Raw genomic sequence first — 26,918 nt, 5'->3', positions numbered from 1 at the left:
AGTGGTAACCAGTTAAACATTTCAGCTAAAAGCACCTTTAAAAGCGTCCACCTCAGACTTAATAATGCCAATTTTGAGCCGTAATGCAACTGAAATACTCAGTACGAAGTAAGTATTATATAAAGGCAAACCCAAAACTGTTTCACATCGCAGGCTGTAAACATTATTTTTTAAATTTCTGCTATAAAGTTGGACATTTTAAAAACCGGAAGCCCGTGGCGATCGTGGGAACTGCAGGGTTTTTGTTTGGTTTGGGGTTTTTTGTTGGCACAAATGCTTGATTTTTCTTTTCTTTCATTTTTAAATTCTTCCAGCATTTATTCATTGAGGTTTTTATTTTAGCTTTTGATGCTACTTTTTCAGATATTACAGAAATATTTTTGTTGCTGTTTGTGTGTCTGTCAGAAAGATTGTGCAACAACTGCCCTGATGAACCTCAGGAAACTCAGTAAAGTGTTGGTTCAAGTCCAAAAGAAGAACTTTACACATTTCCTTCTGGCATGGGTGTATCAGTTTCCTAAATATTGCTTTCACCATTGAAAGATTTATCATCAGTATATATTTTTAATATGTTTTCATACAATATTTACAGAAATAAATTAAAAAAGGCTCCAGTTCACATGTGTAACACAAGTGCAAACTAGCGACCACCGGGAGACTGTTGTACAACCCCAGCCGGCTTTGGTACTACATATGTGACATGCACTAAATCTGTCCAAAAACACAGAGAATAAATGTTAGATTTTTGCTTATTCCTCCCCATCAATGCATTGTGCTGCTGTTGTGCTGACCAAAGAGATTTGCTGTTTATTCCCACCTTGTTGTTCTCTGATTGGTTCAGAGCTGCAGTCCACTTCCTGTCTCTGAATGAAATAAAATAGAGCATAATACAACAGCTCATTATGCAAACAAGTAGTTCCTCTGGACAGCATTAATCTCATTTAAACCCCTGATAATCCAAATCTCCAGGCCTCACTCACACACCCTGTGCATTGTTGCTGAGTCCTTCCTTTTTACTTTAATCGCTCTGTTTTCGTTGAGAAAACACTCCTTGATTTTATTTTATTCACTTTAAAAGTACTTTAGCAGAATATTATTGCACAGAAGCACAGTATAAATGCTCCACTAAATTTTCAAGTATAAGTACTGCAATAAAAATCCCTGTGAAGAAGTCCATCAATATTACTTAGAGTATCAGAAGTAAAGGTAAATGTTCTGATCGATTTGGAGGGGTCATGTATGAATTTAGGATGAATTTGTATTTTGTTATTGAGGCACCCGATAGATGTAGGAAAGACCATAAATGTGTTGCTGTGCTGTTTGCTGATTGCTTTCCATAAATTGTTATTTCTCACTGATAAGCATTTCAAATCAATTTTAAAAACTATATCCATATATTCAGACTTCTTATTCAGTCCCTATTATTGATCCTTTTTTATATGCAGTCAGGTAGCTCAGTGCAGTGAGTCCCATTCCCCAAAATATTGGGGTAACTGAGGGAAACAAAACTTCACAGCTGGTTAATTTTTATAATAGGATTCCATCTTTCTGTGACCACAGCCCTAAATTAAGGTACGAAAAAGGTTTAGTAAATAATCAGAATGGGTGTAAACTTTAATTAAATTGTGCTTAATTAGCTTTTGTAAAATCTCTAATAAAGGAATGAATGTGCAAATGAAGAATGAAAAAGCATAAAATGGACCAACCGGGGAAAAGTATCTGAATGAATCTGCTCCGGCACATAAACTGTCATATGAACTAAATGTGTTTTTGGTCTGTTGTGCAGGCAGACTTTGTTTTCACGAGTGTTTCCCAGAATCCAGAGGCAGTTATATCAGCGGTGCTTGTTCTAAAGGCTTGTTGGTAAAATGGGAAACACATGCCATGATAAAATGTTAGAAAGTCTGGTTGGTCCACAGGTGAGGCCCTCTTGAATTAAAGTGGACACCAGATTTCTTCAGGTGACTGTAGTGAAGGAAAGCAATCAGAATTCCTCTCTGAGATGCGGTGGAAAAGCAACTAAAACTGGAGTAAAGAAGCAAAACGATTCAAACCAAAGAAGATGGACTCAGCTTCCATGAACACAAACCGAAATCTTGAGGGGGAGCAGGTTCAACAGATTTCAGTTTAAAGCTGAGCACATGGAGGATCAGGGTTTGGGAGGTTTTGGACGGTTATGTTTTTGGGGGATTTTTAAAAGCAGATTTATTGAGTCTGGTTCCAGCAGCTCATGAAAATGCTCTTGTGTTGAAGCTCGATGGGTCATGAGACTCCCAGAAGGATTACCTCGGCCTGGAGTCATGAGACTGGGTCGAACAAAGAGCCCTGCTGCCTCACATGCTTGTCACATGAACTTGCTCAGTTGCATAAAGTCAACTCCTTTCTTATCTGCTGAGCTGCACCCAGACCCAGTCCTCACAGGGTCCTCGCAGAGCTGGAAGTCCTCACAGGGTCTTAACAGAGCCAGTGGGAGCTCACAGAGCTGCTGGGTCTGCAGTTCACTTCAGGTTCAGTACTGAGTGAGATGTTTGGACGTTGGAGTAGACGTGAGGGCTGCTGCTGGTGTCCACACAGACTTCTGACTCTTCTTCGCCCGATCTGAACATGAAGCATCTGAGAGGTTTGTTGGTTTCTGAAAGATTCTGTAAGAATGATATTCATAAAGTGGATAAAAATAGAGCGAATCTACAAAAAATCTATTTTATCTGTTCAAAAGATTAATTTAAAAAAATGACTAAAAAGTACTTTTTTAGGTTTATCCCTGTCAATGTGTTTACAACCTCGACACACTGAAAAAACTGAAGAAAAACGAACAAGAAGCAAGATTTTGTCCACCATAAAAATTTGGCTATTCTTGAGGTTGACATCCTTCATTGCAGCTGGATGATTTCGAGGTGCTTTCTGGGTTTGAAAAAACAAAATCAGACAGTTGCCACACATCAGTTGCAGTCCATCATTAGTCAGTGGTGCTAGCTTCAGTCATTGTGCAAAGGTACTGTTTATAAGGTTGGGGAAACCTGCAGTCAGCTGACACAGAAGAAGTCACTTGGATAACTGAGGAAACGTTTCTCCCACTGAAAACGTTACGTCCAAACGAACAGATAGAACCTTTTGGGATTGGTTCGGTTCCTGGGTTTTTATTCTGCAGGCTGAAACAACTCCAGAATCCTAGCTAGAGGTAATGGCTCACCCACTTCGATTTAACCATTTTTCCCTCTAGCTGCTGTCACACAGGAACTCTGGACAATGTGGGGAGAATCCGACTGGGAACAAAGTCATCTTTTCCCACATGGAGCTCTCTGAGAAGCATTTTTACTACTGGAAACACTCAGTTTGCTGCAGGTGTGGGCACTGCCTGGCTAGAGCATACATAAGGCAGCATACATTAGAAAGTTATTTTCTAATTTCTAATGTTGGCATTACTGGACATCAGACGCACTTGTACTGAGGGCTACATTTGAATTCTCACACACATCCTGATGTGAAAATCATGCCCTTTTTTGTGATTTCTTCACATCTGAAGTATTTTCTCTGACACGTCTTTGTTTCATTTAAAGTTAAACTCAGAAACGGTGACTTTGGTTTCCTTCTCTACGGAACGTTTGCTGCTTGATGAATCACTGAATTTACCTGATTCTCTTCCTCTTCTTCCTCAGCTGCCAGGAGGATGGGGAGGGAAAGATAATGATGATGATGATGGTGGAGGGTTATCGCTCACGTGAAATAGACAATACCGCTGAGGCTCATGTGCCGTTCGGACGTTAATCCTCCATCATCCAGAGTGCAGGAATTTTACAAAGTGCAGACACACAATAACAAACAGTCATTAGTGCTGTTTGGATTTAAACACACACAGGAAATAGAGCTTTAAAGGGGAGTTCCGTGTGTTTTTCTGTACAGCTCCAGGATTAGGACGGAGGGTAAGAGGATTGGGTGCATAAAGGAATGGAAAGCTCCATTCTCCCAGAAATTAGCCAGATATATTCAGACATGAGCAGTTTGGTGTTTCATTTGAGTCATTGATTTCTGCAGCTGAACACAGGAACAAGAATGAACCACAGCCCAGAGAGCACTGACACGCTCAGCTGACTTCCTGTTTATAGTTTGCTATATTAGTGACTGAATAAAGTTTTTGTTTTTATTATAAAAACTTACTCTGATCCTTGACTAAGTTTATCTTGTAATCTTGTTGATGTGAGACATATTTAATCTACAATATCCACCTTAGGATGCCCCAACAACATAAAATAAACCACTAAATATTTATTTATTTATTATTGACAGCAGGAAAAGCAGAATAAATCATTTTCTGTGATCAAACTGACAGATCAATGATTTAGTCTCTTTGCCTTTTGTCTCTGTGCAGCTGATGTGAAATTATCAGTAGAGTTGAAAAAATATAGTCCTTAAATTAAAAAAAAAAAACACTGTGTTGGATGAGTGAAGTTTAATTTGATAAATTAATAATTAAAGTTCCTTTGAAGATGAAAGGAAGCAGGTGTTTCTCGGACATTCGGTTTCATGTTTTTCTTGATGACAGTTAACCTGCTACTTTGTTACTGTGAAGAAGGAGAAGCAGAATCATCCTCATGTTTCTTCTTAATCACATATTTTCAGATCCAGAGAGCTTGGATTGACAGAACCTTCCAGAAGAGGGAATGTATCCAGATCATTCCCAGCAAAGACCCCAGCAGGTAACGACACAATTGAGTGCAGGACCTCAGAGAGAGAATTTTCTCTTCTTTTTAATTTTCTCTCACTGGACAGAATGATTATGAACGAGGAGACGAGGTGTGTTCAGTCACTTTCAAGTGATCTTTATCAGCTGTTCCTTCTCCTCCTCATGCAGCTATAATTACAACTTGTTAGGCTCTGGGGTTTGTTGTGTTATTTCTTTTCTTTTTATATTTTTTAACCTTTATTTTTTATTTTTGGAGTTTAATAATTGAGTTAGGTCTTTGTATTTTTTGTGTTTTGGTCTATTGTTCCAGCTTCTGTTTTCTTGCCTTTGTGTTTAGTTTATTTCATTTTTTCCTTTGTTGTTTCTTTTGTGTCTTTGAGCTCATCCTTAATGGTTGTCCTTATTGTCTTCACCCGTGTCCCTTTTCTCTAAGCTGTCTCCGCTTGCCTGATGACCTCATCTATATAAACAGACCAGTCTTTCACCTTAGCCTCTGTGTCTTCTTGGCTCTGAGCTTGTGCTTGTTGGTGTTGGGGTTTTTGAGTGTAATGTAAATTAAGGCTGGTTTTCTGGAATAGTTCCCGTCTGCCTGAGTGTTGTAATTGTGTCGTACTTGAGGCCATGAGTGGGGCTTTTTAACTTGTTTTTGTTACAAGCAACTCAAGTTCCAGAGGAGCCAAAAAGCTTTCCAGTGACTGAAATCTTTCTGTATCCTTATTAGCTGCTTCTCTGTAGTCTACACTGATCGCTTCATTTGATCAGTGTAATGTGACTGGTCACTCACTGTTGATTATGTGCTTTAGTCATATGACCTCATGTCTGTTAAATGACAAATGAGACGAGCTTGATGGTAAAAACGAGTTGACCACCAGTTTATAACATAAGTTGTGTTGCTATGAAGAATTCTTGGAGAATCTGTACTGTTAAAGTGTTTAACTTCAGGTTCAGTAATTGTAATGGTGGTAATGCTGCATAAAATATTTAGTTCCTGCAATTTAATGAAAGCCTGTCTGCACAGTTGATATCCTATAAAAGCAAAAACGATTAAAGTGGAAATGATAGATTCTCATCTCGTCATATTAGAGTAGAAATGACAAGAACTGTAAGTGCAGAGACACGACAGTTCCCACTCTGCTCAGTGCGACAGTTATCTTGCACACTGAGGCAGTAAATGAAAATGAACATCAGTGTTTGTAACCTGTTTGTACTGCTCTCCTGTTTTTGTTCAGGTGCAGCTGTGGTCAGCTGGTGGCACAGCACACCGCCATCCCTCTGGGGGCCAAAGAGGATGGGGCCCCACTGGTCCAGCTGGAAGTCCAACCTACGGAGAGATGGAGTGCCCTCAAACACACCCAGGTCTCCCCCACTGATGCCTACGGGGTGCTGGAGTTTCAGGGAGGAGGACATGTCAACAAGGCCATGGTAGTGTGCCTGAGAAGTAACACGCCAGTTTGCTTCTGTAGCGTTCACTGACACCCCTTCCTCCTCCTGTCCCCCTCCTGCAGTACATCAGGGTCTCCTTTGACTCCAAACCAGATTCCCTGCTCCACTTGATGGTGAAGGACTGGCAGCTGGAGCTTCCCACGCTACTCATCTCTGTTCATGGAGGCCTCCAGAACTTTGACCTGCCTCCCAAGCTGAAGCAGGTCTTTGGTAAAGGGCTGATCAAAGCTGCTGTCACCACTGGAGCCTGGATCTTCACTGGAGGAGTCAGTACAGGTACAGCCTTAATTCTTTATGTGAAGATGACTTGATGCCATTCCTGTTCTTTGACATCAAAAAGAGTCATTTTGTATATCATGCCCCCGCCTCCCAGGAGTTATCCGCCATGTTGGCGATGCTCTGAAAGACCATTCTTCGAAGTCCAGAGGGAAAGTTTGTGCTATTGGGATTGCACCATGGGGGATTGTGGAGAACAAAGAAGACCTGATTGGGAGAGATGTAAGACAAACCAGACTAAGTCTAAGCCAACAGTGTTTGCAGATATTTATGGAGTAAAACACCTGGCAGCAGACTGTGTCGTTCCTCACTTAGGTGAAACATGGTTTCATGTTTTAGGTGACCCGGCCTTATCAGACAATGTCCAACCCACTCAGCAAGCTGTCAGTCCTGAACAGCAGCCACTCCCACTTCATCCTTGCCGATAACGGGACGTGTGGAAAGTACGGCGCTGAGGTTCGCCTCCGCCGGCAGCTGGAGAAGCATATCTCTCTGCAGAAAATCAACACACGTGAGTCAAACATGTGACCTACCCAAAATACACAACTGCTTTTAGTGTCAGTCTGAAGCTCATCAGTCCATCAATCTGTGTGACCTGTGGGTTTCCCTTTGTCATCCTATGCCTGGAGCTTCTGTAAGGCAGGGACAGCAAAGGGGAGCTCAGCTGTCACCTCTCACTTCATGAGGCCACCATAAATGACCAGAAACTCGAGACTTTTTTCTATCTAACCTTAACTATCAAGTCAGGTAAGTCTAAGTGAGGCAGGCTGTTTCACACTACTACTTGTGGCAGAAATGTTGTCTTTAAAACAATTTTTAGTTACTTTGAGCACAATGCATGGACAGAAAGTAGTTCCAGAATGAAAGGGGAACTGGGTGTAGGTAAGTGGTCCTGCATAAAGGTGGAAGATCATACATGAGAGCAGTTTTCTGGTGGGTGGCTCAGCGATGCTAAAGCTGCTCTGTGTGAATGAGTGATACTTCAGAAAAGGAAAACCAAATTGGTGCAACTAAAGCTAATAGTTGAATGCTAAAGGTCATTAGTTTAAATTGCAGATGTTGATAGAAGTTAGCCTTAGTACTAGTTTAATTTTTTAATTTTTTTTTTTTTTTGTGTGTGTGGCGGTTTCAGGTCTTGGTCAGGGGGTCCCAGTGGTTTGTCTAATCGTAGAAGGTGGTCCAAATGTCATCTCAATCGCACTGGAGAGCTTGAAGGAGGAGCCCCCTGTCCCAGTGGTGGTCTGTGATGGCAGTGGTCGAGCTTCAGACATCCTTTCGTTTGCTCACAGATACTGCGAGGAAGATGGGTGAGCTGAACGAATGTAAAAGCCAGGCTTAACCAGATCATCACACCGGGTGGCAGTAATGGTATTGATCCAGTCACTGAGGATTGTCATCGACAGATTAGTCTGGCAATTTAACTTCAATGTCATGTACAAAATCATATTTGATTATAAAATACACAGTTACTAAGAATTCAGTTTATCAGATCATGTAAGACACTCTCAGTATTCCAGGTTTAATATGGTAAGATCTTTATCCTTGTACCCCTTTCTTTCCTCAGTTTAATGCTAATGTGGCTACCTGGATGTTTCTCCTGCACAGGTTGGTTAGTGAGAGTGTCAAAGACCAGCTGCTGGTCACCATCCAGAAGACTTTCAACTACAGCCGCAGCCAGGCACAGCAGATCTTCCTCATGGTGATGGAGTGCATGAAGAAGAGAGCTCTGGTAGGTTGGGGGCAAATGGAAATTATTCAGTTTTTTTTTTTTTCATAACTGCATTTGTCCGTCATGTGTGTCCTCATCAGTTCATCAATAAACCTGATCTCCGTCCCAACCCATCTCGTCTCTGTCATTTATCACAAACCAGCCCTGCTGCTTTCATACAGTCAGCTGTGTTACTGTTGGGGACGAAATAATCCCTGCCTGGATCTGAGCGGTTCAGGAGTGCATGAATATGCTGCAGACCTACTAAAGACAACAACCCACTGTGATTGGAGTTCATGCTGAAACGCATCAGCTTTTCTCAAAATTAAACAGTCTGTGCCAGATTTTCTTTATTTTTCCTTTGTCTTGGCTATGCACCATTTATTTTTGTACTGTGTAGGGCAGGGTGTCCTGTAACAGTCCAACCCTGCAAAAGAATTAAAGCCATGTAGAGGCCTGATGACCGAAAGCATCCAGGGTGAGCTACCTTACATATCAAGGTGCACAAGTGTTGGTGCTAATTGGAGAACAATGGCTTAAGTCTCTGAAGCAACACTGTCTGAAACAAGCTAACACTTCTGAAGATTGCAATGACGTAAGCTCAGTCCTGTGCAGTTCAGAAGAGCAGCTTTACATTTTCGTAAGTTGGGTTTTTACAGGTCGTGTGTGGCGTGCTGTTTTTTGTTGTTTTTTTCTCCAATTTAAAAATGGTTTAAGTTCTTTTAAACCTGACATCTGTAACTGTGGTAAGCTAACCTACACTATTGGTTGGACACGGTTTCTGCAGATTACAAATTCATGTTATACAAACCTGTTCACTGTGACATTAGCACAATGAAGGGTTTCCCTTTGACCCGACACTGCTGCACTTAGTGGAGATTGTTCTGTGACCCTCCACCATTTATTTAATCCCACAATCCTCTGCTTCTTCCAGAGAACAGCTGCAGCAGCAGGCTGCCCATAAATTTAAAAATCTGAACATCAATTCACTTAAACTGATCTGCTGTCAGATTAAAATTGCTTGGCTGCAGGTTCACACGTTTGTCTGCAGACATGACCTGAAGTCAGAAACATGAGGAAAATGAATAAAGTTCATGTAAGTCACACACATGAAAATGCCTATGTTCAGATTTTGACTTCCAGTGAGGATATCATTCTGCATTAATCTCTTCCAGAGAAGAACCTGACTTTTGAATGTAAATCAATTAGTAAATAAGCACAAAGACCAAATCAACAGAATACAGATGGGATTGGGGGGAAAAACCAGTGCAAAGCATCTGAAAACCTCCCGCACATGTCCAAACAACAGATTCTGACTCCAGATTCATCCTTTACTGACACTTACTGAGGGTCCTTCATATTGTACCACACTGGGAATCCTTCAATGTCATTTTCAGTGACGCTCCATGGTCTAGCTGAGATAGCCAGATGAGGGGGTTTAAAAACCAAACGGGTTCCTCATGAGTAGGCTGGATTGATGCTGCTGGCATATATTAGAGGATGTCATCAGATGACATATTGTCTTTAATTTAAGGACTTTTTAAATAAAATAAAAAAAGATGCACAATCAGTGCTGATTAAGAGTCCACATCGAGAAAGTTGAACGTGATACAGCCTGCATCTAAAAATAAATAAATAAAAATAACATTATTGGCAAATGTCACAAGAAATTTGTGTTCAGGTTGCTGTTTTTCCTTGAGTGGTGTGAGGGGTGGACACCACCTCTGCAGGAGAGCTGCTCAGACCCTAACCTGCTGCATAAATCCAGGCCAACGTCTGTTAGATCTGGAATTATGACAGTTTCATCACATTTACATCTAATGTCTGCATCCAACTCTGCATATGTGAATAATAACTGCTAACTTTTATATCTGATCAAAGGAAATAGATCCTTGGAGACTCAGAGATAACAGGTACAGATTTTTGACTGCCAGAATACGTATGCCTTATTCCGTCTCAAATCATCACATTTTTATGACCTACTTGACCGTCTCCAATTTGCATAAAAATGTTATTGTCCATAGTTTGAACATAAATGATGATTCCTGTGAAATTTTTGCTTAATATATTTTAAATCCTTTAAAGATCTTTTTGAATCCTTTCAATGATCAGCTGATCCATTTTTCATGAACATCTCAAAAAGGCTAAAAATGTCACTGTGTAAATGAATGAGTACTGGATATTTAAAATATGAAAACTTTAAGGTCTCTTGTCTAATATTTGATGCTAAATAAAATGCTAAATAAAGCATGCACAATTCTTTTTGACATTAAATTAATTTATTTTGACTCAAAGAAAGAATCTTGAAAAATATTTGATAAATGAAGCTAAATTGTCACAGTAATCAATCTATGTGTCCAATCTTTGCACCATAAGATTTATATGCAAGTTGGAGCTGGCCGAGCAGAAGATGCACATTGATTTGAGACGGATGAGCCATAACGGACCGGTTCTCAGTCGGCTTTGACTATAGTGTTCTCTGCCCTGAGCTTTGCCTCTCAGGCTCTGGGTGTCTGGTGTGGTTTGTGTTGTTCACTGTGCTATTTTATTTGTTGTTTGTGTAGATTACAGTGTTCAGGATGGGCTCAGAGGGACAGCAGGACATTGAGATGTCCATCCTCACAGCTCTGCTCAAAGGTTGGTGTGTGAAAAGGTTTTAAGAAGGAGAAGCACAATAATGTTAATGCTGTTGTGTTAGGTAACATCCTATTTTAGGGTTTAGACAGATGACTGCCTAAGAGAAATGTTTGTTGGGCTGCGTTTCAGTTCAGGATCATTTCTCTAGTAGGTCAGAATGATGCTTTTCTCCACGTAAAATGGAACATTTGGTGTAATGAGTGTCATGAAAGCCACATGTTGCTGGCAATACAGATAATTTCTTCGAGCATATGGAGTCGCGGTGATTTCACATGGTTTAATTGGTCAATGTAACAGCAACACATTCGTATTTCTAATATTTATTCCCAAAACATGTCTGTGTAGGGGCGGAACTGAGGCTCAGTTGATTTTTTCCTGGTTTCAGGTACAAATGCTTCTGCGTCTGATCAGCTGAGCTTGGCTCTGGCCTGGAACAGAGTGGACATTGCTCGCAGTCAGATCTTTGTGTATGGACTCCACTGGCCTGTGAGTTCACAGATACAACAGCTATCAATCGATTAGTCAGTCTGTAAACTTTCTTTTTCTTTCTAGAGAAACCTTTTTCTGTCATCATTTGTCTGCTTCCTCAGCCTAGTTGTCTTTTACTTCTGTGTGTGTGGATTATTGATTCCTCAGTTGCGTTTGTTTCCTGTTTCAGCCTGTGCGAACTTCACCTTCTGACCGTCCAAAGAGCCCGGTAGCCCAGCGACCATCAGCAGGAGGGGCTAAAGGGAAACCCCGGGGGAAGAAGGGAAAAGGAGGAAAAAGCAAACCCGAACCTCCTGAAGAGACGGACCCTCGGAAACTGGAGCTGCTCAACTGGGTAGGAGACTGGACTAAAACTGATGTTATCATCTTGAATAGCCACCACCAGCATCCACTCAGTGACCATCACTGACTGATCGAGGCAAATCTGTGATCCAGAAGCAGGTGGCAGGGGGAATGATTGTGATGATGGTGTTTTTGTGTGGGATAGGTGAACTCATTGGAACAGGCCATGATGGACGCCCTGGTGTTGGACAGGGTCGACTTTGTTAAACTTCTGATTGAGAACGGCGTCAACATCCACCACTTCCTCACCATCCCCCGTCTGGAGGAGCTGTACAACACGGTGAGAGGACGACCTACTACATGACACCTCCCGAGTGCAGAGTCATAGCTGATTTACAAAGAAAAAAGTGCTCTTTGCAAGAATGATATAATAAATAAAAATCAAAAATGACCTTGAATGAAATCAGCATAAAAATCCATGAGCAGCAAAAAGAAATAACCCATTTTAAACCCAGTACAAAGCATCAGACTCATTTTATGATGGGGGTAATGAAACTGAGTAACCGATTTATGGTGATGTTAAACTGGGTGTGATTATCCTGAATTAAGATGTTAGACGTAGCAGGGTGAGAGTCCTGATTATTTGGTGCTCACAGCAGGCTGGTAATGCACACATAAACCTCAGGTTCATTCATTGGTGGCTCGAAGAGCATTGAACTGAGCTGCAGTGGAGCTTGAGCACACCCTGCTGGTAATACATGTTACGTCACCATTCAAATGGTTTTTCCCAGTTTCCCTGTTTTTTATTGATGCTGTAATGCAAAGCTTCAAATGGGAAATTCTCAGAAATCCACAGAAAGACAAAATAGAACAAGTTAAACTTACATAGAAAGACAAAAAGCTTGCCCATGTCCCGATCCTGTTATACACTATAAGTTATATATTTTTGTGTACTGTGCCACTCACAAGTTTTGGGCCACTTTCAAATTTCCTTGTTTTTGAACCAAAGAACACAGAATGGCTCTGGCTGAAAATGAAACGATGATAAATGGTTATTGGAATCATTTATTATCAATCATTGGGGGGTTTTAGTAGAGTGGGGATGTGGCCAGCCATCACAGTTCTGCATTAAAGACAAAGTCTGTGCACCGAGGCAGAATAGACTAGTGAACAAGCAAGCACTAATGATAGACTATCCAAATAAATGGTATGTCAGCACTGAACTGATGAACATGATGGAAGAGCTGGTTTATTGAATATGGGAGTAACATTAAACTGCACAGCAGAAAAAGTTCTGCTTTTATATGATGCATTGAAAAATGTTAATTCTCTCAGGGACACTGCTCATATACATCAGGCAGAAAATGCTCCACTTTCAGGTTACTTCACCATTTGTTACTCTTCCCTTGTAATATAATACCTTCATGCTTGTTTGATCTTAATAAAATTTGGACAACTGTTAACAAAACAAAAGCTCTCCTCTAACCACTTTACTCTCGCTGACACGTTGCTCTGCAGCTTAATGTCCTTCTTCTGTTATATCACTGCTGCTGTCTCTAATCTAGCTCTGATCCACAGACATAAAAGCTCTTAAAACAATGGTTTAGCCACATTATTGTCAGATTACAAAACAGCTCTCTGCTGCTGTCTGCGTGCATCCCGCTCATCACGTCCTCTGGTCTCTAAGCGAATCTGTTAATTTGTATAAATTGTATTAAGCAGAGAAGCCACTGCTGTTTGTATTTGCATCACCTTGTGTTGTGGTTGGTTTCTGCAGAAACTGGGACCAGCCAACACACTTCACTTTTTGGTCCGAGATGTCAAAAAGGTGAGTACTGTGCTCTGGATTCCCCGAGTCCATGAAATATTTAAACTGCACTATATGCTTTGAGCTCAGGCTGCTTGTCCCCAGAAGGTACCAGGGCAGAACCGCAGCTGCACATCATTAGTGGAAAAATATGTTCATGGCCTTTAAAAATGAGGTATAAACCTGCAGTGTCCTGATCACTGAAGGAAACCTGCTCTTCTACGCTGCATCTGCAGAAAGAAAACTAGCAAATCAAAGAAAATATGAGGAATGACTGAACAAAAGATGCATCATGTGTTTCAGGGGAATCTTCCTCCAGATTACCAGATCACACTGATTGATATTGGACTGGTACTGGAGTTCCTGATGGGTGGAGCGTACCGCTGCAATTACACAAGGAAGAGTTTCAGGACGCTGTATAACAACCTGTATGGCCTCAAAAGAGTGAGTAAAGTTGGTGGAGCTGTGATGGCACACTGATCAACCACTGCTCAGTCTGTTAGACATCACTTCACCCTCCTGATAGAAATGACCTTGGATCTGCTGTAGCATCAATATCCTATTTTTCTTATATTTACTCATATTTTCATCTTGTGTCCTTACAGCCCAAAGCGCTGAAGCTCCTTGGTATGGAGGTATGTATATGTAGATCTGAAAACTAAAGGTGGTCTGCTCTGAGAGGAAGACTTGCTGACCTGTTTGGTTTCTGTAGGATGATGAACCCCGCCCAAAGGGGAAGGGAAAGAAGAACAAGAAGAAGGAGGAGGAAGTCGACATTGATGTAGATGACCCTGAAGTCAGCAGGTTCCAATACCCCTTCCATGAACTGATGGTGTGGGCGGTGTTGATGAAGCGCCAAAAGATGGCATTGTTCCTGTGGCAGCGAGGGGAGGAGGCCATGGCAAAGGCTCTAGTAGCCTGCAAGCTCTACAAGGCCATGGCTCACGAGTCTTCCCAAAGCGAGCTGGTAGATGACATCTATCAGGACCTGGAGAACAACTCCAAGTGAGTGCCACACACAATCCTGGACATCATGTTCAGCTTCGGTTATACTTGTGAGGCCCTTGTTCTCTTTTAAACCTTCTCAGTTCTGTTTGTTAAAGCCACATGCTGGTTTTCCACCTTTAAGGTGTCCACTGTGAGGCAGCCTAATGGCAGCGTTGGCCTTTTTCTTTGCAGGGACTTTGGTCAGCTGGCCTATGAGCTGTTGGATCAATCCTACAAACACGATGAGCAGGTGGCCATGAAGCTCCTGACCTACGAGCTAAAAAACTGGAGCAACTCCACCTGTCTGAAACTGGCTGTAGCTGCCAAACACAGAGACTTCATTGCCCACACCTGCAGCCAGATGCTGTTGACCGACATGTGGATGGGCTGTCTGAGGATGGGCAAAAGCAACAGCCTCAAGGTACCAGCAGAATACAGCAACAAGGTTTTCTCAGGAAAAAAGTAGAATAAAGAAACTGGATAGACAGAAACAGTTAAGAGTTTGTTCATTAGAACTTCACAAGTTAAAATATAATTTTTAAATTAAATGGGCCCAAGGATAGAACCCTGAGGGATCCCAGCAATACTGGAGAGGCATCTATACGTTAACATAATTCTCTTAAGCCTGACCTTTGTCCCCTCCTCGCCCTGTAACCAGGTCATTTTAGGGATTATTTTCCCTCCTGCCATCCTGCTCCTGGACTTTCGTCTTGGGGATGAAGCTCCTCATCATTCGTCCAAAGGAAGCAATGATGGAAAAACTAAAGATGACAAGAAGTCAAACAAGGTATGAAACATTCGTGTCATTAACATCGGCATAAAATTAGACTGTTTGAGTAACTAAGACTTTGTTTCAGGATGCAGCATCTAATGTTGACGCTATTTCAAAGAAAGGAGATGAAGAAGAAAATGAGAGTGACAAGAAGCACGGGAAGAGGGTTCCTATCGGGAGGAAAATCTATGAGTTCTACAACGCCCCATTCACCAAGTTCTGGTTCAATACGGCAAGTGCACATTTCAATATTTAAAATAAAAAATATATAAAAGGGCATTTCAGATAATAAAAATAAGTATCTGGTAGATATAAAAAGACTGAACATTTATGAATATTTTCCTTGAAACTTCGTGTTTGACAGAACTGCAACAGACAATGTTACGTGCTTAAAAAATTGGCACATCAAGACTCAGAGGTCTAAGAGTCTGAAACGTTCCCAATTCTAGATGTCCTTCGTAAATCCAGAAGCTGAATTTTTACTTTTAGATTCTATGATCCTTGTGTTTTTTTTTTATCTATGTCAGATCTCATACCTGGTGTATCTGATGTTGTATAACTACATAATCCTGGTGAAGATGGAGCGGTGGCCATCTTTGCAAGAGTGGATCGTCGTCTCTTACATCGTCACTCTGGGCCTGGAGAAATTCAGACAGGTAAACGTCAAACAGACCTTGGCTGTTTGTTAACCCCGCCTGCTTCTGTAACACTCAGCAGCAGATTCAGATTTCAGTCCCTAACTACACAAAAACTGGCCCAGGTGTTATGGTTAAATAGATCCATATCAGGTTCTCTTCCAGTCTGTGAAGGTGTGCAAGAACAACATCATCTCTGCTGCTCCAAGTTGCAATTTATACTGGTATGCCAGTACTGTGTTATATAACACAGACACTGCTCTTGTCTGACAAGTCTATTTTTTACATTCTCAGACCAAATGTGAGCTTATTATGAACTCTGGATTCTGCTCTAAAGGCCATTAAAATTGCCCATTAAAATTTAAAGGCAAAGCAAAATTTGTGCCTGAAAAAAACTGCCAGTAACACTTAGTATGAGCTCAGTAGGTGTGAGGACAAAACGAAATCTGATCAGAGCGCAGGGTGAGATCTGAAAAGCTAATAAGAGAAAAAGAAAGTTTTATTTTTGCCTAATTAGAATTTTACACTTTACTAACCATTTGTAACTAAATGCAACTGAAATTATGCTCAATGGCGGAACCTAAAGGTTTAATCCTCTGAGTTTCCTATAAAGCTTTTCTGCTGCCTGACAGGTGACAGTATTTCATATTAAAGGGTCTCTTTTCAAATTACACTTTTACACAATATTTGATCCTTAACTCAGAACTGTTTATTCTTACTTACAGATAACAAAAACGATTCACTCTCTGTAGTTATGCTAACCGTGTGAGCTGGATTGCCATAGTAACACAGTTTTGTTCCATTAGAAATGCATTAGACTGAATTACATTAGAAATATTGATATTTTAGGAAACTTTTTAGATCATTACAGTTCAAACGGGTTGTACAGTAACTTTTTTACATGCTCTGAAAAATGAACTTCTGACCTTTTCTTCTGACCTGGATAAAAACGCTTGCTCGGTCAGATCCTGATGTCCGAGCCTGGGAAGCTGAAGCAGAAGATCAACGTGTGGTTGGAGGACTACTGGAACATCACAGACCTGGTGGCTATCTCGGTCTTCATCTTTGGGTTCCTGCTGCGGCTGGAGCCTGAGCCGTACATGGGATACGGCCGTGTCATCTACTGCGTCGACATCATCTTCTGGTACATCCGAGTTCTTGACATCTTCGGAGTAAACAAATACCTGGGGCCCTACGTCATGATGATCGGCAAAATGGTAGGACCCCTGGTGTGGGTTTTCAATCGTATTTTTTCATTCAGGAAACCACACTTACAGTCAGGACAACGCAATGTTACAGAACCTTTTGTAAAGGCACCAGGAAATCACAGTCTGGCATTGACTGTGACGCACTGGTACCTCACAGTCAGTGTTGGGGAGTAACGGAATACATGTACCGGCGTTACGTATTTAAAATACAAAATATGAGTAACTGTATTCCGTTACAATTACCGTTTAAATAGGTGGTAATCAGAATACAGTTACTTTGTTGAAATAAATAGAATACATGGCGGTCATTTCCGGTTTCATATGTTAGGCTATCCCCTCTCTATGCCTTCTCCAATTTTGGTGATTTAATGCAGTCGGGCGCAGGTTTACCTCAGTTCGAGTACGACCCCCACCATTTTTTTTCTTCTGGGATCTGGGATTAATAAAGTTTTCGCGTTTTCGCTTGTCCGGACTTCGTAAGTTCACACGGGAGTCCAGACTTCCCGAGAACGCAGCGCGATCATTCTACAATTGGAACGGCAGTGTACTTGATGACATCACAGCTCCGGAGTTTTTACTGCCATCCCCTCTTAATTTAACTGTGATTAATATTTGCAATGGAAATTACACATGACATAAAATTATACATGATGTAGTAGATTTCTTTAAGAAAACAACGATAATTGGAAATAATTTGAATTGAACAAATATTTAAAATATAATTTGATCATTTTTGGAGCAGCCTTCAGGATCTCCACGTAGTAACATGCTGTTTTTAGACTTGATGGATAGCATTAACAACCTGCTAGCTGCAAATAATCATGTGCAGTTCCACATGATTATTAACAGACAAAAAGAAAACATATTGTAACCCAGTCTGTTACAATATTAATGATACAGAAATAGTTTTCTATACAAGATCACTGCAAAAAGTGCAGCCTTACCTAATGTCCACCCTACTGTTACTCATTTTATATAAAGATTTAAAAATCTAGTTGGTATTGGTATGGCGAGTAGCCTTCAGTAATAGTAATAAATCACACAGCAATAGTACATTCATGTAGTTGTAAAAAGCATGACAATATATTAAGTATTCCAAAGTATTCAGAATACGTTACTCTCATTGAGTAAATTGATGGAATACGTTACAAAATACATTTTGGGGCATGTAATCTGTAATCTGTAGTGGAATACATTTTAAAAGTAACCTTCCCAACACTGCTCACGGTACACAACCACATGTACACTGTATTATCAGCTTTATGTAGGGTACCAGCAGTGAAAGCACACAGGTTATTGTTTATATGTGATTATGTGATGTAATATTGATATTGTCACAGAGTCCACGTTGATTGGGTTAAATGTCTCATGTTCCCACATGTCTCCAGATGATCGACATGTTGTACTTCGTGGTTATCATGCTGGTGGTGCTGATGAGTTTTGGTGTAGCTCGGCAGGCCATCCTCCATCCAGATGAGGAGCCGACGTGGCGTTTGGCCCGCAACATCTTCTACATGCCCTACTGGATGATCTACGGAGAGGTGTTTGCCGACTCCATAGACCGTAAGACTAGAATCCATAGTAAGACAGCTGTTAGTCCCCTGTCCTCATGCTGTCCTTACCCCATCCTCAACCTCCACACTGTAAACTATCAGTTAGTCCACACACCCTGCTGTCCTCTCCCTCCAGAGACAAGCTGACATTTATATATTCACTTGAGTTTATTGATCTCTGTATTTACTTTTACTGTACTTATGCTTTTTATTAATGATTTGGAAACTACAAACTAATTTTATTTTTTCCCCTGAAGTTGATTTGTTGTGTTCATTGCGACTGTGATTGTCCTCCTCTCCTTTGTTAGACATTATCTCCTTCAGTGTTCCAACATGAAGTCTTCTTCACTTTTTGAGGATTTTCAGCTGATTATTTTTCTTCCTTCTTTCCTTCTGCTGCTCATGGACAGTTTACGCGATGGAAATCAATCGTAAGCATCTAAAAGCACTAAACCACTCAAACCAAACAGTCAATGTTAATGTGCTCATCTGTGTGTTTGAGATCATACAAGGCTAATCTCATAGTGTTGTGAAATCTCAGTTGTATTATCTACTAACCATCATTTGTTGAATTTATGCTTTTAAACTCATTGATTTTCTTTAAATTTCCTTCGGTTCAGTCTCATTGAACCAGAATAGGCTGAAACAAGTTTAGCAGCTAAAATAACTAACCTACCCTCCACAAAAAATGAGCGTTATGTCATTTCATAAGTGCTGTCTATGAAACAAGGAAGTTCTGAGTGTGGGTGTTATAGACCCTATTTAAACTTTCTTCGGCAACACTCATTAAAGCTCAGTTTCTCATAAATGCTGTTGCTTGATGTTGTCTTTTACATTGTTATACTTTACCCTTTATGTCAGATTTAATGAGTGCTGCAAGTCTATGCATGTGCACGTGTGTGTGTATTTGGGTTTCAGCTCCATGTGGAGAAAACTTATATGATGAAGATGGGAAGAAGCTTCCTCCCTGCATCCCTGGAGCCTGGCTCACCCCCGCCATCATGGCTTGTTACCTGTTGGTAGCCAACATCCTTCTGGTCAACCTGCTCATTGCCGTCTTCAAGTCAGTACACCGAGTAGTCATTACAGACACGAGCTGTAACATATGTTCCGTCTTGGCTTAAAAGTCACAACATAAAGAGGAAACAACATTTTAATTTTAAATCAGTTTGTAAACCGAGCTACACATGAAGCCCAGAGAGCACAAAGACAAAAACTGGCATCTCCCCCAAGCCAGCCTCAGGCATACCTTTATCCACACCTTGTAAGGTGTAGACAACTGTCAATTAAGCCTTGACACTTGCACTGGAGATACAAGAAAAGTAGGGGTTGCAGACACTGACTCAGACAAAACAAGTTTAAAAACACTTGACATATTTTTCAAGTTAAATGCAGTGAAGAAGTGAGTTTAGTTTCAGTGTGAAAAAAGGGGAAAGAGGAGAAACAGAAAAATATAAGGACAAAATACTGAGAATGATCCCAGAATGTGGGAAATGACCAAAGGAAGTTTAATATCAAGACTACTACAACTAAACCAGAAGTACAACTTTTACGAATGACAAAATGATGATTGTGTTCACCTGGACGTAGCGTTTTCATCACTCGTCCAAGTGACTTCTTCAGTCTCTTTTATAAATGTTTCAAACGGGACTCAATAACGATTCTGCTGTGTCCTAAAAACCATTTGGCCGCTGATTATGGCACTGTTTACTTTGCCGTACTAACATACTTTGTACGTCGACAAAAGTCTGCCAAGTGATGTGAGGTTGATTATCAAGTGGTTACTGCCCAAGTACACAGCTGTTCATGTCCACAAGCATGTATAATCCCGGCCTTATACTCACTTATTTGCTCGGAACCCACTGGAGGGTGAACACGCTGTTTGTGCCCTTATAGTTCAAACTCTTTGTCAACATTAGTGTCGCGACAGACTGTAGAGCATGCTCACATCCAAAAGGAGCCTCATGTTCACTTCATTGATGACAAGTTTTTCATCACTCAGACTCAAGCAGACTCTTACACACTTCCAATTTAACAAAGCCTTTAAATGAACTTTGACCTCAGCTCTTCTGAAGTTTAACCTCTCTGCTCTGGTACAAAGGGTTGTGTGGTCAATAGAAACAAAGTATCTATCTGGCAGCAGGAACATTATTGTTATTGGTGGTATACATCACAAATCTGTGTCTATATCAAGACCTTGAGAGGAAATCATTTTGTTGGACAATTTTCCATCCAAGGAGACTCAGGAATAAGCATATTTTGTCAGGACAAAATGCTTAGATCTGCAGTGTGTCCCCTCAATTGCTTTACAGAGGTACAGTAGAGATGCACTGAAAACAATATCCAGGGCGGGGAATGTCACTTCCTGTGTGGAAAAGTCTCTGTAATCTATTAACTGGTGGGAAGGGAAAATAACTAGAAACCCATTTCTACAGGGTGGGCCATTTATATGGATACACCGTAATAAAATGGGAATGGTTGGTGATATTAAAGTCCTGTTTGTGGCACATTAGTATATGTGAGGGGGCAGTTTGCAGTTTGCAAGCAGTTTGCTAACTGTAGCATGGGAGATGGGTGGTCTCGTAGGGTGTCTTGCATTGAAATCTGCTGCAATGACCCGGTTACTGCGTTCACCAGATATCAACACAAACTTGTAATTAACTCATGAAAGAATAAAGTTACGTTGAAACCAAGCACACCATTGTTTTTCTTGTGACATTACCAATAAGTTTGATGTGTCACATGGCCCTCTTCCTATTGAAAAAACAAAAGTTGTATCCAAGATGGCCGACTTCTAAATGGCCACCATGGTCACCACCCATCTTGAGGAGTTTGCCCCCTCACATATACTAATGTGCCACAAACAGGACTTTAATATCACCAACCATTCCCATTTTATTACGGTGTATCCATATAAATGGCCCACCCTGTAGTTAGCTCATGGCTCCAGTTGATAACTTCACCTTGAACTTTGAAAACCTGATTATATAATGATAAACTGATAATTAAGAGATTTTCTCCACTTCCTCCACAGCAACACCTTTTTTGAGGTGAAGTCCATCTCTAACCAGGTGTGGAAGTTCCAGCGATATCAGCTGATCATGACCTTCCATGACCGCCCCATCTTGCCCCCGCCGCTAATCGTCTTCCCCCACATCTACATCGTACTGAAGAGGCTGTGCTGCCACTGCAGACGGAGAGCAGAGGGTGGAGAGTATGACGACCGTGAAAGACGACTGCGTAAGACAGAGACTGCCATAATCAGAACCTGAACTTAAAGTCTGGATCCTGTTCAGTTTTTTTTGATATCTGATATCTAAAAATGTAATATGTTTAAGCACATCACTAACACAAGCTAAAGTAGGTTAAAGGTTCTGTATGAATACAGCATAATCCTGGTATTTCTCAAGCTATCAGACCCACCCCTACCAGTCTGAGGCACACATTGCAGTCACGTGTGTTTGTGTGCGGAGTTTAAAATGCTGTGTTCCCTCAGAGCTGGTGCTGAATGCAGATGAGCTGAAGAGTCTGCATGAGTTTGAGGAACAGTGTGTGGAGGAATACTTCAGAGAGAAGGACGATGAGAAGCAGTCATCTAACAACGAGCGAATCAGAGTCACGTCTGAAAGGTTTGTGTTTATCTCAGCGTGCAATCTGTGGAGGACCAAAACTCCCAGAATCAAAAATAGATATGTTAAAACTGAATAAAATGTACTTAAAATGCTGTTAAATGTAGAAAAAAACAAACAGTTATAGCAATTTATTCATTTATAAAATGTAATGGTTTAGCCGGCAATTGAAACTTAAGTGAGACAGCAAAACTTACAACTTGCTCTGCAATCTGAAATGTTGCCATCGCAGCCCTGAGTACTCATGTTGTGTGTTCAGGGTGGAGAACATGTTCATGCGTCTGGAGGAGGTGAATGAAAGGGAACACTCGATGAAGGCATCCCTGCAGACGGTTGACCTCCGCCTGGCTCAGCTGGAGGAGTTCTCCAACCGAATGATGAACGCTCTGGAGAAGCTGGCGGGCGTCGACCGAGCCGAGCTCGTCCGCACGCACTCCAGAGGATCGTCCGTGTGTGAGCCGGGCACTCTGCTGCGTCAAGGCAGCATCAACAGCACTGACGGGTACAGTCTGTACAGATACCAGCTGGAGCACGACGACAGGACGTCGGTGTTCGGAGACATGGAGGGAAACGACAAGAGGGTCCAGCAGAGTCCAGAGCGGCAAGCTGGGAACAGCGAGGGAAGAGCCAAAACAGGTAGGACCAGAGACGAGTCTTTATTGGACACATTATATCAGAAGAATGAAGGTAAACGGTTATCCTCTGTTTGAACTTCTCTTTTTAGGTGAATTGAAAGAGTTCGGATCAGCTCTGGAGGCTCAAGGACTTAAGGACACTCAGTCTCTTTCAAACGTGGACATCCTGATCTCTCCCTGTGACCCGGACATCAAATCCCCCAAGACCTGCTCCATTTCACCTCAACGTGACTCGGCTGACACTAACAAAGATAAACCCATAGAGAAGGGCCGACTGGAGGCGGCTGTGTCCTTCCCTCTGGAGAGGTCAAAGGTCACACAGTATTTATCCTCTTCAACCCTCAGCAGCTCTCCATCCTCCAACAAGAAGTATGTAAGCAACATCATCTATAGCCCCAGCCAGCAGGACCAGAATTGGGCCACTGAGATGACCAGCAAGGAATCCAAAGAGGAACTAGATGAGACCAAGCTGCAAGGCCATGAACAGGAGGGTCAGAATAATAATGCAGAGGAGGAGGAGGAGCTGCTGGTAGGGGAGGACCAGATGTATCCAACGCTGCGCTCCAAGAGTCTCAATGCCAACCCAAGAAAGACGAGGAAGAAGAAGAAGGAGGAGGACGAGGAAACACCACGTACAGCCAGCAGCGTCAAAGATCTGGTTTCGGCGTTCAGTGGGGGGCCATGAGAACACGGTGAAGGGCCAGGTCCAAAAACTCTTCAGACGATTGTTCATCCTGAAGGACTGAACCCTGCTCTGAACTCACAGGAGATGAATAAAGCAAACATAATGCTTCAGTATTCCTGAATTAATAATAACTCTGAAATAACTGCTAAACCTGAAGCTGCAGCCCCACCCACCCCCCTCCTGCCCAACACAAAGCTCCCACATTTTGTTCGTTAAATTCCAGAAAAAAAAGTAAATGTAACCAGTTACAACAAACATACTATCTTTAATCTAACTGATCATTTTCTCTTGACATGATCTTGACAGAAAGCAGCACAAGAAAGGAAAACTGAAGAGATCGCATGCTCATTGGCTACGGGCTTGTGACTAACATGTCGTTAGCCAATGAACATTCCCTGAATAATACTACTTTTTTGACTCTTGTAATGATCATAGTACAACAATTTCCTTTAAATGGATTCAGTTTTATTCACATAGTACAAGTTCACAACAACATATATCATAATGGCAACTCATATTTTAAGGGAAACACATTACAGTCTTACCTCAATGAGAAGCTCAATGATCAGACGATCATCAAGTGTTATCCATGTGCTTTTCTTTGTGTCTGCATTAAAAACATATTTGCAGCAAGTCTTTAAACTCAGCAGCACAGCGAAATCTTCTACTTTATTAGTTTATAGCAACTGTGCAGGACTGAGGCCAAAACACAACGAAACCTGACTGATTTTTTTGTTTCATACAGAAGCCATGTGTGTTCTTTCTTGCTATGCACTAAAGTGTGTCATTAAATATGCAGTAAAATAAATAACAAACTGTCTAGAATAATAAGATTAATTAACATAATATCTTGCTGTCGACTTGAAATTTTCACTTTTTATCATTTGCCTTCATTATCATAAGAATCTTACCTGTTTTGTAACATTCTTTAAATGAATCCCTGACCACCTCTTACTGAGTAATGAACAATTTAAGAAAATGTTTTAGTTTGAACTTTGTGAAAGCATTTCTTCTATCCCAGTACAGCTCTGATCTGGAGACTGCTTCATGTTTCATGGTCACCACAGGCACTGCTGAAAGAGTGGAATGAACAGCTTTTTTTCCACCTTTTTTTCCCCTGTTGTCACCCACATGACATATATACATTATGTCCTGTGGGTGGCACAGTGGCGTAGTGGTTAGCCCTGTCACCTCACAGGAGGAAGAGTTCTGGTTTGATCATCAGATCTGAGTTTTCTCTGTGCCTGCATGGATTTCCTCCAGCATATTATACATATATGCATTTCAATAAGAGAGACTACTTGTATGAATTTGATTTATTGAGAAGGAGAAATTAATGTATCTGGTGAGTAGACTCCTATGACCATCATGGCATGATGGAATCTCAGCAGTGATAGGATTTAGGACCTGACCCCCTGGAGTCTAGATGCTGGTGTGGGTGAAGATGAAGACTGAGGTCTGACTGACTGGTGGAGATGGGAAGGAGGTGGGTTGCACGAGTCTAAAAAGGAGAATGTGATAATAAAGGACCTATGCACACAGCGTTACACATTGGGTGTTTGTTTTTAAATTTCAGTCGCTTCCTGCAGGAGCTTTCAAGCTGCCCTCCTTCGGCTTCACACCACACGCAGTTCTCTCTTCAGGTCCCGGCGACATACTCATGGTCAGATGAAGGGGGTCAGGTGTGTGAGCCAGCCTCACCTGACACCACACCCTGAATGCACTGCTCCACCCCCTCCCCTGCAGATGGAGAGCACAGATTTAAACTATGTGAAGTGGAGGCTGAGTGGCTCAAAGAAGGTGGGCAAGAAGATGATGATGATTGGACTAGATTAATGATGACAGTACTGAGGCTGACAGCGTGAGAAAGAGGTAGTGATGTAGAGAACAGAAAGAGACTAACACCCAGGAAAGTATGCAGATGACAGATTACAGATCTTCCTTGCAGAACTTACAGAAGTGCTTTATATTGGGTTAACTGGTGATTCCAAATTGGCTGACAGGCATAGAAAGCATATTGAAGAAATATGAATATGTCGTCATGCTTGGTCAGATGTGTAGTCTAATGCGTTGAGTGGTCCGTAAACCTACAAAAGTGATACATAAATGCTTGTCCATTTAATAGTCATATGACCTTATTCTTAAAGAGGCAGCAGACTTCCATGTTTTATACCATATTGTGTGCTACATAATGTTTCTTGTCCAAAGTTCTGTGTAAACAACATGCACTTTACAGCACATCCAAACAAAACAACTGATTTGGGCTACACTTATCCAGGGTTACACTGAGACCTGTCACAGTCTGCGCTGGCAGACCGTGTGGAGTGAAGAACAGAAGACAAAGTTAAACAAAGTTGATTTTAACTGAAATTGTGGCTGATAAAAGGTACAAAACAAACAGCTAGTCAAGATCAATATGACACTAAACAAAAACCTAAACTGGGAAAACTAGAAGGTAAACATGAAAAAAACCATGGAACCTGGTGAGAATACATAAATACCTGGAAGTGTGAAACCTTGGAAACATGGCGTTAACATAACAGACGTCCTGAGAAAGAATGAATGAAAACTCACAGACTATAAACAGACAGGAGGTGATCAGGGGAAGTGGAAACACACGGGGAAACAGCTGATACAAATGAACATGACACCACAGGGGAAAAGCAAAACTAAACACACTTAACGTGGAACACAAGAACTTCAAAATAAAACAAGAAACATGGAGCAACGTAAACTGGGACGCTCAAGCTTGACACGAGAGACAGCGAGGCGGAGGGAAACTTAACCCCAGGGGTCACGAGAAAGAGGGAACGAGACATGATGGGCTGAACACACATGGATAAGCATGAAAGACAGGGGAGACATGAAACAGAGCACGGGGTGTGACATGACATGAAAACATGGAAACAAAAATAACTAAACATACAGCCAAAGCAACAAATAACTGAACTAAAACAAAACTAAAACATTCCAAACAAAGAATTCACAAACAGACTATAACGTCAAAAGGCTGGTTCACAAGTTAACTTGGACTCTCCTAAAATAATACAAATACGCATTCGTTTGTCTGATGACATTCACTGTATGATCTGTTTTTAAACAAAAATAAAGTAACATTTTGCAAGGATTCCTTTTTCTCATAGTAATTTTTTCTTAAGCTGCGAATGTGTAACTTGGGATTTTGAAAGAATGAATTTCTATCATAAATGAAAGTTTTTAATTATGTGTGAATGAGCTTACATAACATTACAAAACCTAAAATTTCAGCACAATTTAAAACTGTGTTACTTCCTGGGTCTAGAAATCCACCTTTGAACTCTGATTCAGTCAAACTTGTTTCTAATCACAGGAAAGACTTTCAAACTTGAGGACCACAAGAGTGGATCAGAGTGTTGGAGGAGATTTTGCAGATGACACATTGCCAGCAGGGCGGTCCAAATGCACTGCAAGTCTTTTGGAGACAGATGAGGAGATTTTTGTTGTTGTGCAGA

The 26,918-nt window shown here is 41.3% G+C and overlaps 2 protein-coding genes and 1 long non-coding RNA gene across 5 annotated transcripts; 2 read left to right on the top strand and 1 right to left on the bottom strand.

Annotated features, from left to right (window-relative positions):
• Positions 1-4,611: 4,611 nt before the first annotated feature.
• LOC116323371 (transient receptor potential cation channel subfamily M member 1-like) lies at positions 4,612-7,738 on the top strand (the record flags this gene model as incomplete). The annotated part of the gene is made up of 6 exons (XM_039614993.1): positions 4,612-4,694; positions 5,911-6,103; positions 6,187-6,400; positions 6,498-6,622; positions 6,740-6,911; positions 7,533-7,738. Coding segments are annotated over 6 exons (966 nt in total), but the record flags the coding sequence as incomplete, so codon positions are not given.
• On the top strand, positions 7,573-23,463 carry LOC116323367 (transient receptor potential cation channel subfamily M member 1-like). Of its 2 annotated transcripts, XM_039613663.1 has the most exons (22): positions 7,573-7,707; positions 8,006-8,129; positions 10,673-10,745; positions 11,131-11,231; positions 11,404-11,568; positions 11,722-11,856; positions 13,294-13,344; positions 13,627-13,767; positions 13,929-13,958; positions 14,036-14,328; positions 14,503-14,731; positions 14,969-15,097; positions 15,168-15,314; positions 15,610-15,738; positions 16,683-16,934; positions 18,314-18,488; positions 18,889-18,909; positions 19,397-19,541; positions 21,513-21,718; positions 21,975-22,107; positions 22,367-22,743; positions 22,832-23,463. In XM_039613663.1, exons 2-22 carry the CDS (start codon positions 8,097-8,099, stop codon positions 23,425-23,427), a joined length of 3,561 nt encoding a protein of 1,186 aa, XP_039469597.1. In that variant the 5' UTR covers positions 7,573-7,707; positions 8,006-8,096; the 3' UTR covers positions 23,428-23,463. The 2 variants fall into 2 exon arrangements, with proteins under 2 accessions (XP_039469597.1, XP_039469591.1); XM_039613657.1 differs by lacking the exon at positions 7,573-7,707 and having other exon boundaries at positions 7,951-8,129.
• A 1,568-nt stretch (positions 23,464-25,031) lies between these two features.
• LOC120440675 lies at positions 25,032-26,543 on the bottom strand. 2 transcript variants are annotated; one of them, XR_005613440.1, is made up of 4 exons: positions 25,929-26,543; positions 25,601-25,734; positions 25,383-25,514; positions 25,032-25,167 (listed from the first exon to the last, which is right to left on the bottom strand). It is a non-coding gene; the product is annotated as an uncharacterized LOC120440675 (long non-coding RNA). The 2 variants fall into 2 exon arrangements; XR_005613438.1 differs by lacking the exon at positions 25,601-25,734.
• Between the last annotated feature and the right edge of the window lie 375 nt (positions 26,544-26,918).

The sequence above is a fragment of the Oreochromis aureus genome, linkage group 1, assembly GCF_013358895.1.
Source record: "Oreochromis aureus strain Israel breed Guangdong linkage group 1, ZZ_aureus, whole genome shotgun sequence".
NCBI classification, from domain to species: Eukaryota; Metazoa; Chordata; class Actinopteri; order Cichliformes; family Cichlidae; genus Oreochromis; species Oreochromis aureus.
Note: the sequence above shows the minus strand (reverse complement) of the source record. Positions and strands in the feature narration are given on the sequence as shown.

Excerpts from the sequence above, each read along its gene's own strand:
- LOC116323367 (XM_039613657.1), top strand. The coding sequence starts at position 7,989 with ATGTTTCTCCTGCACAGGTTGGTTAGTGAGAGTGTCAAAGACCAGCTG. Across the intron at positions 14,329-14,502 it reads GACCTGGAGAACAACTCCAA|GGACTTTGGTCAGCTGGCCT; the intron begins GTGAGTGCCACA and ends TTTTCTTTGCAG. Across the intron at positions 16,935-18,313 it reads TCATGATGATCGGCAAAATG|ATGATCGACATGTTGTACTT; the intron begins GTAGGACCCCTG and ends ACATGTCTCCAG.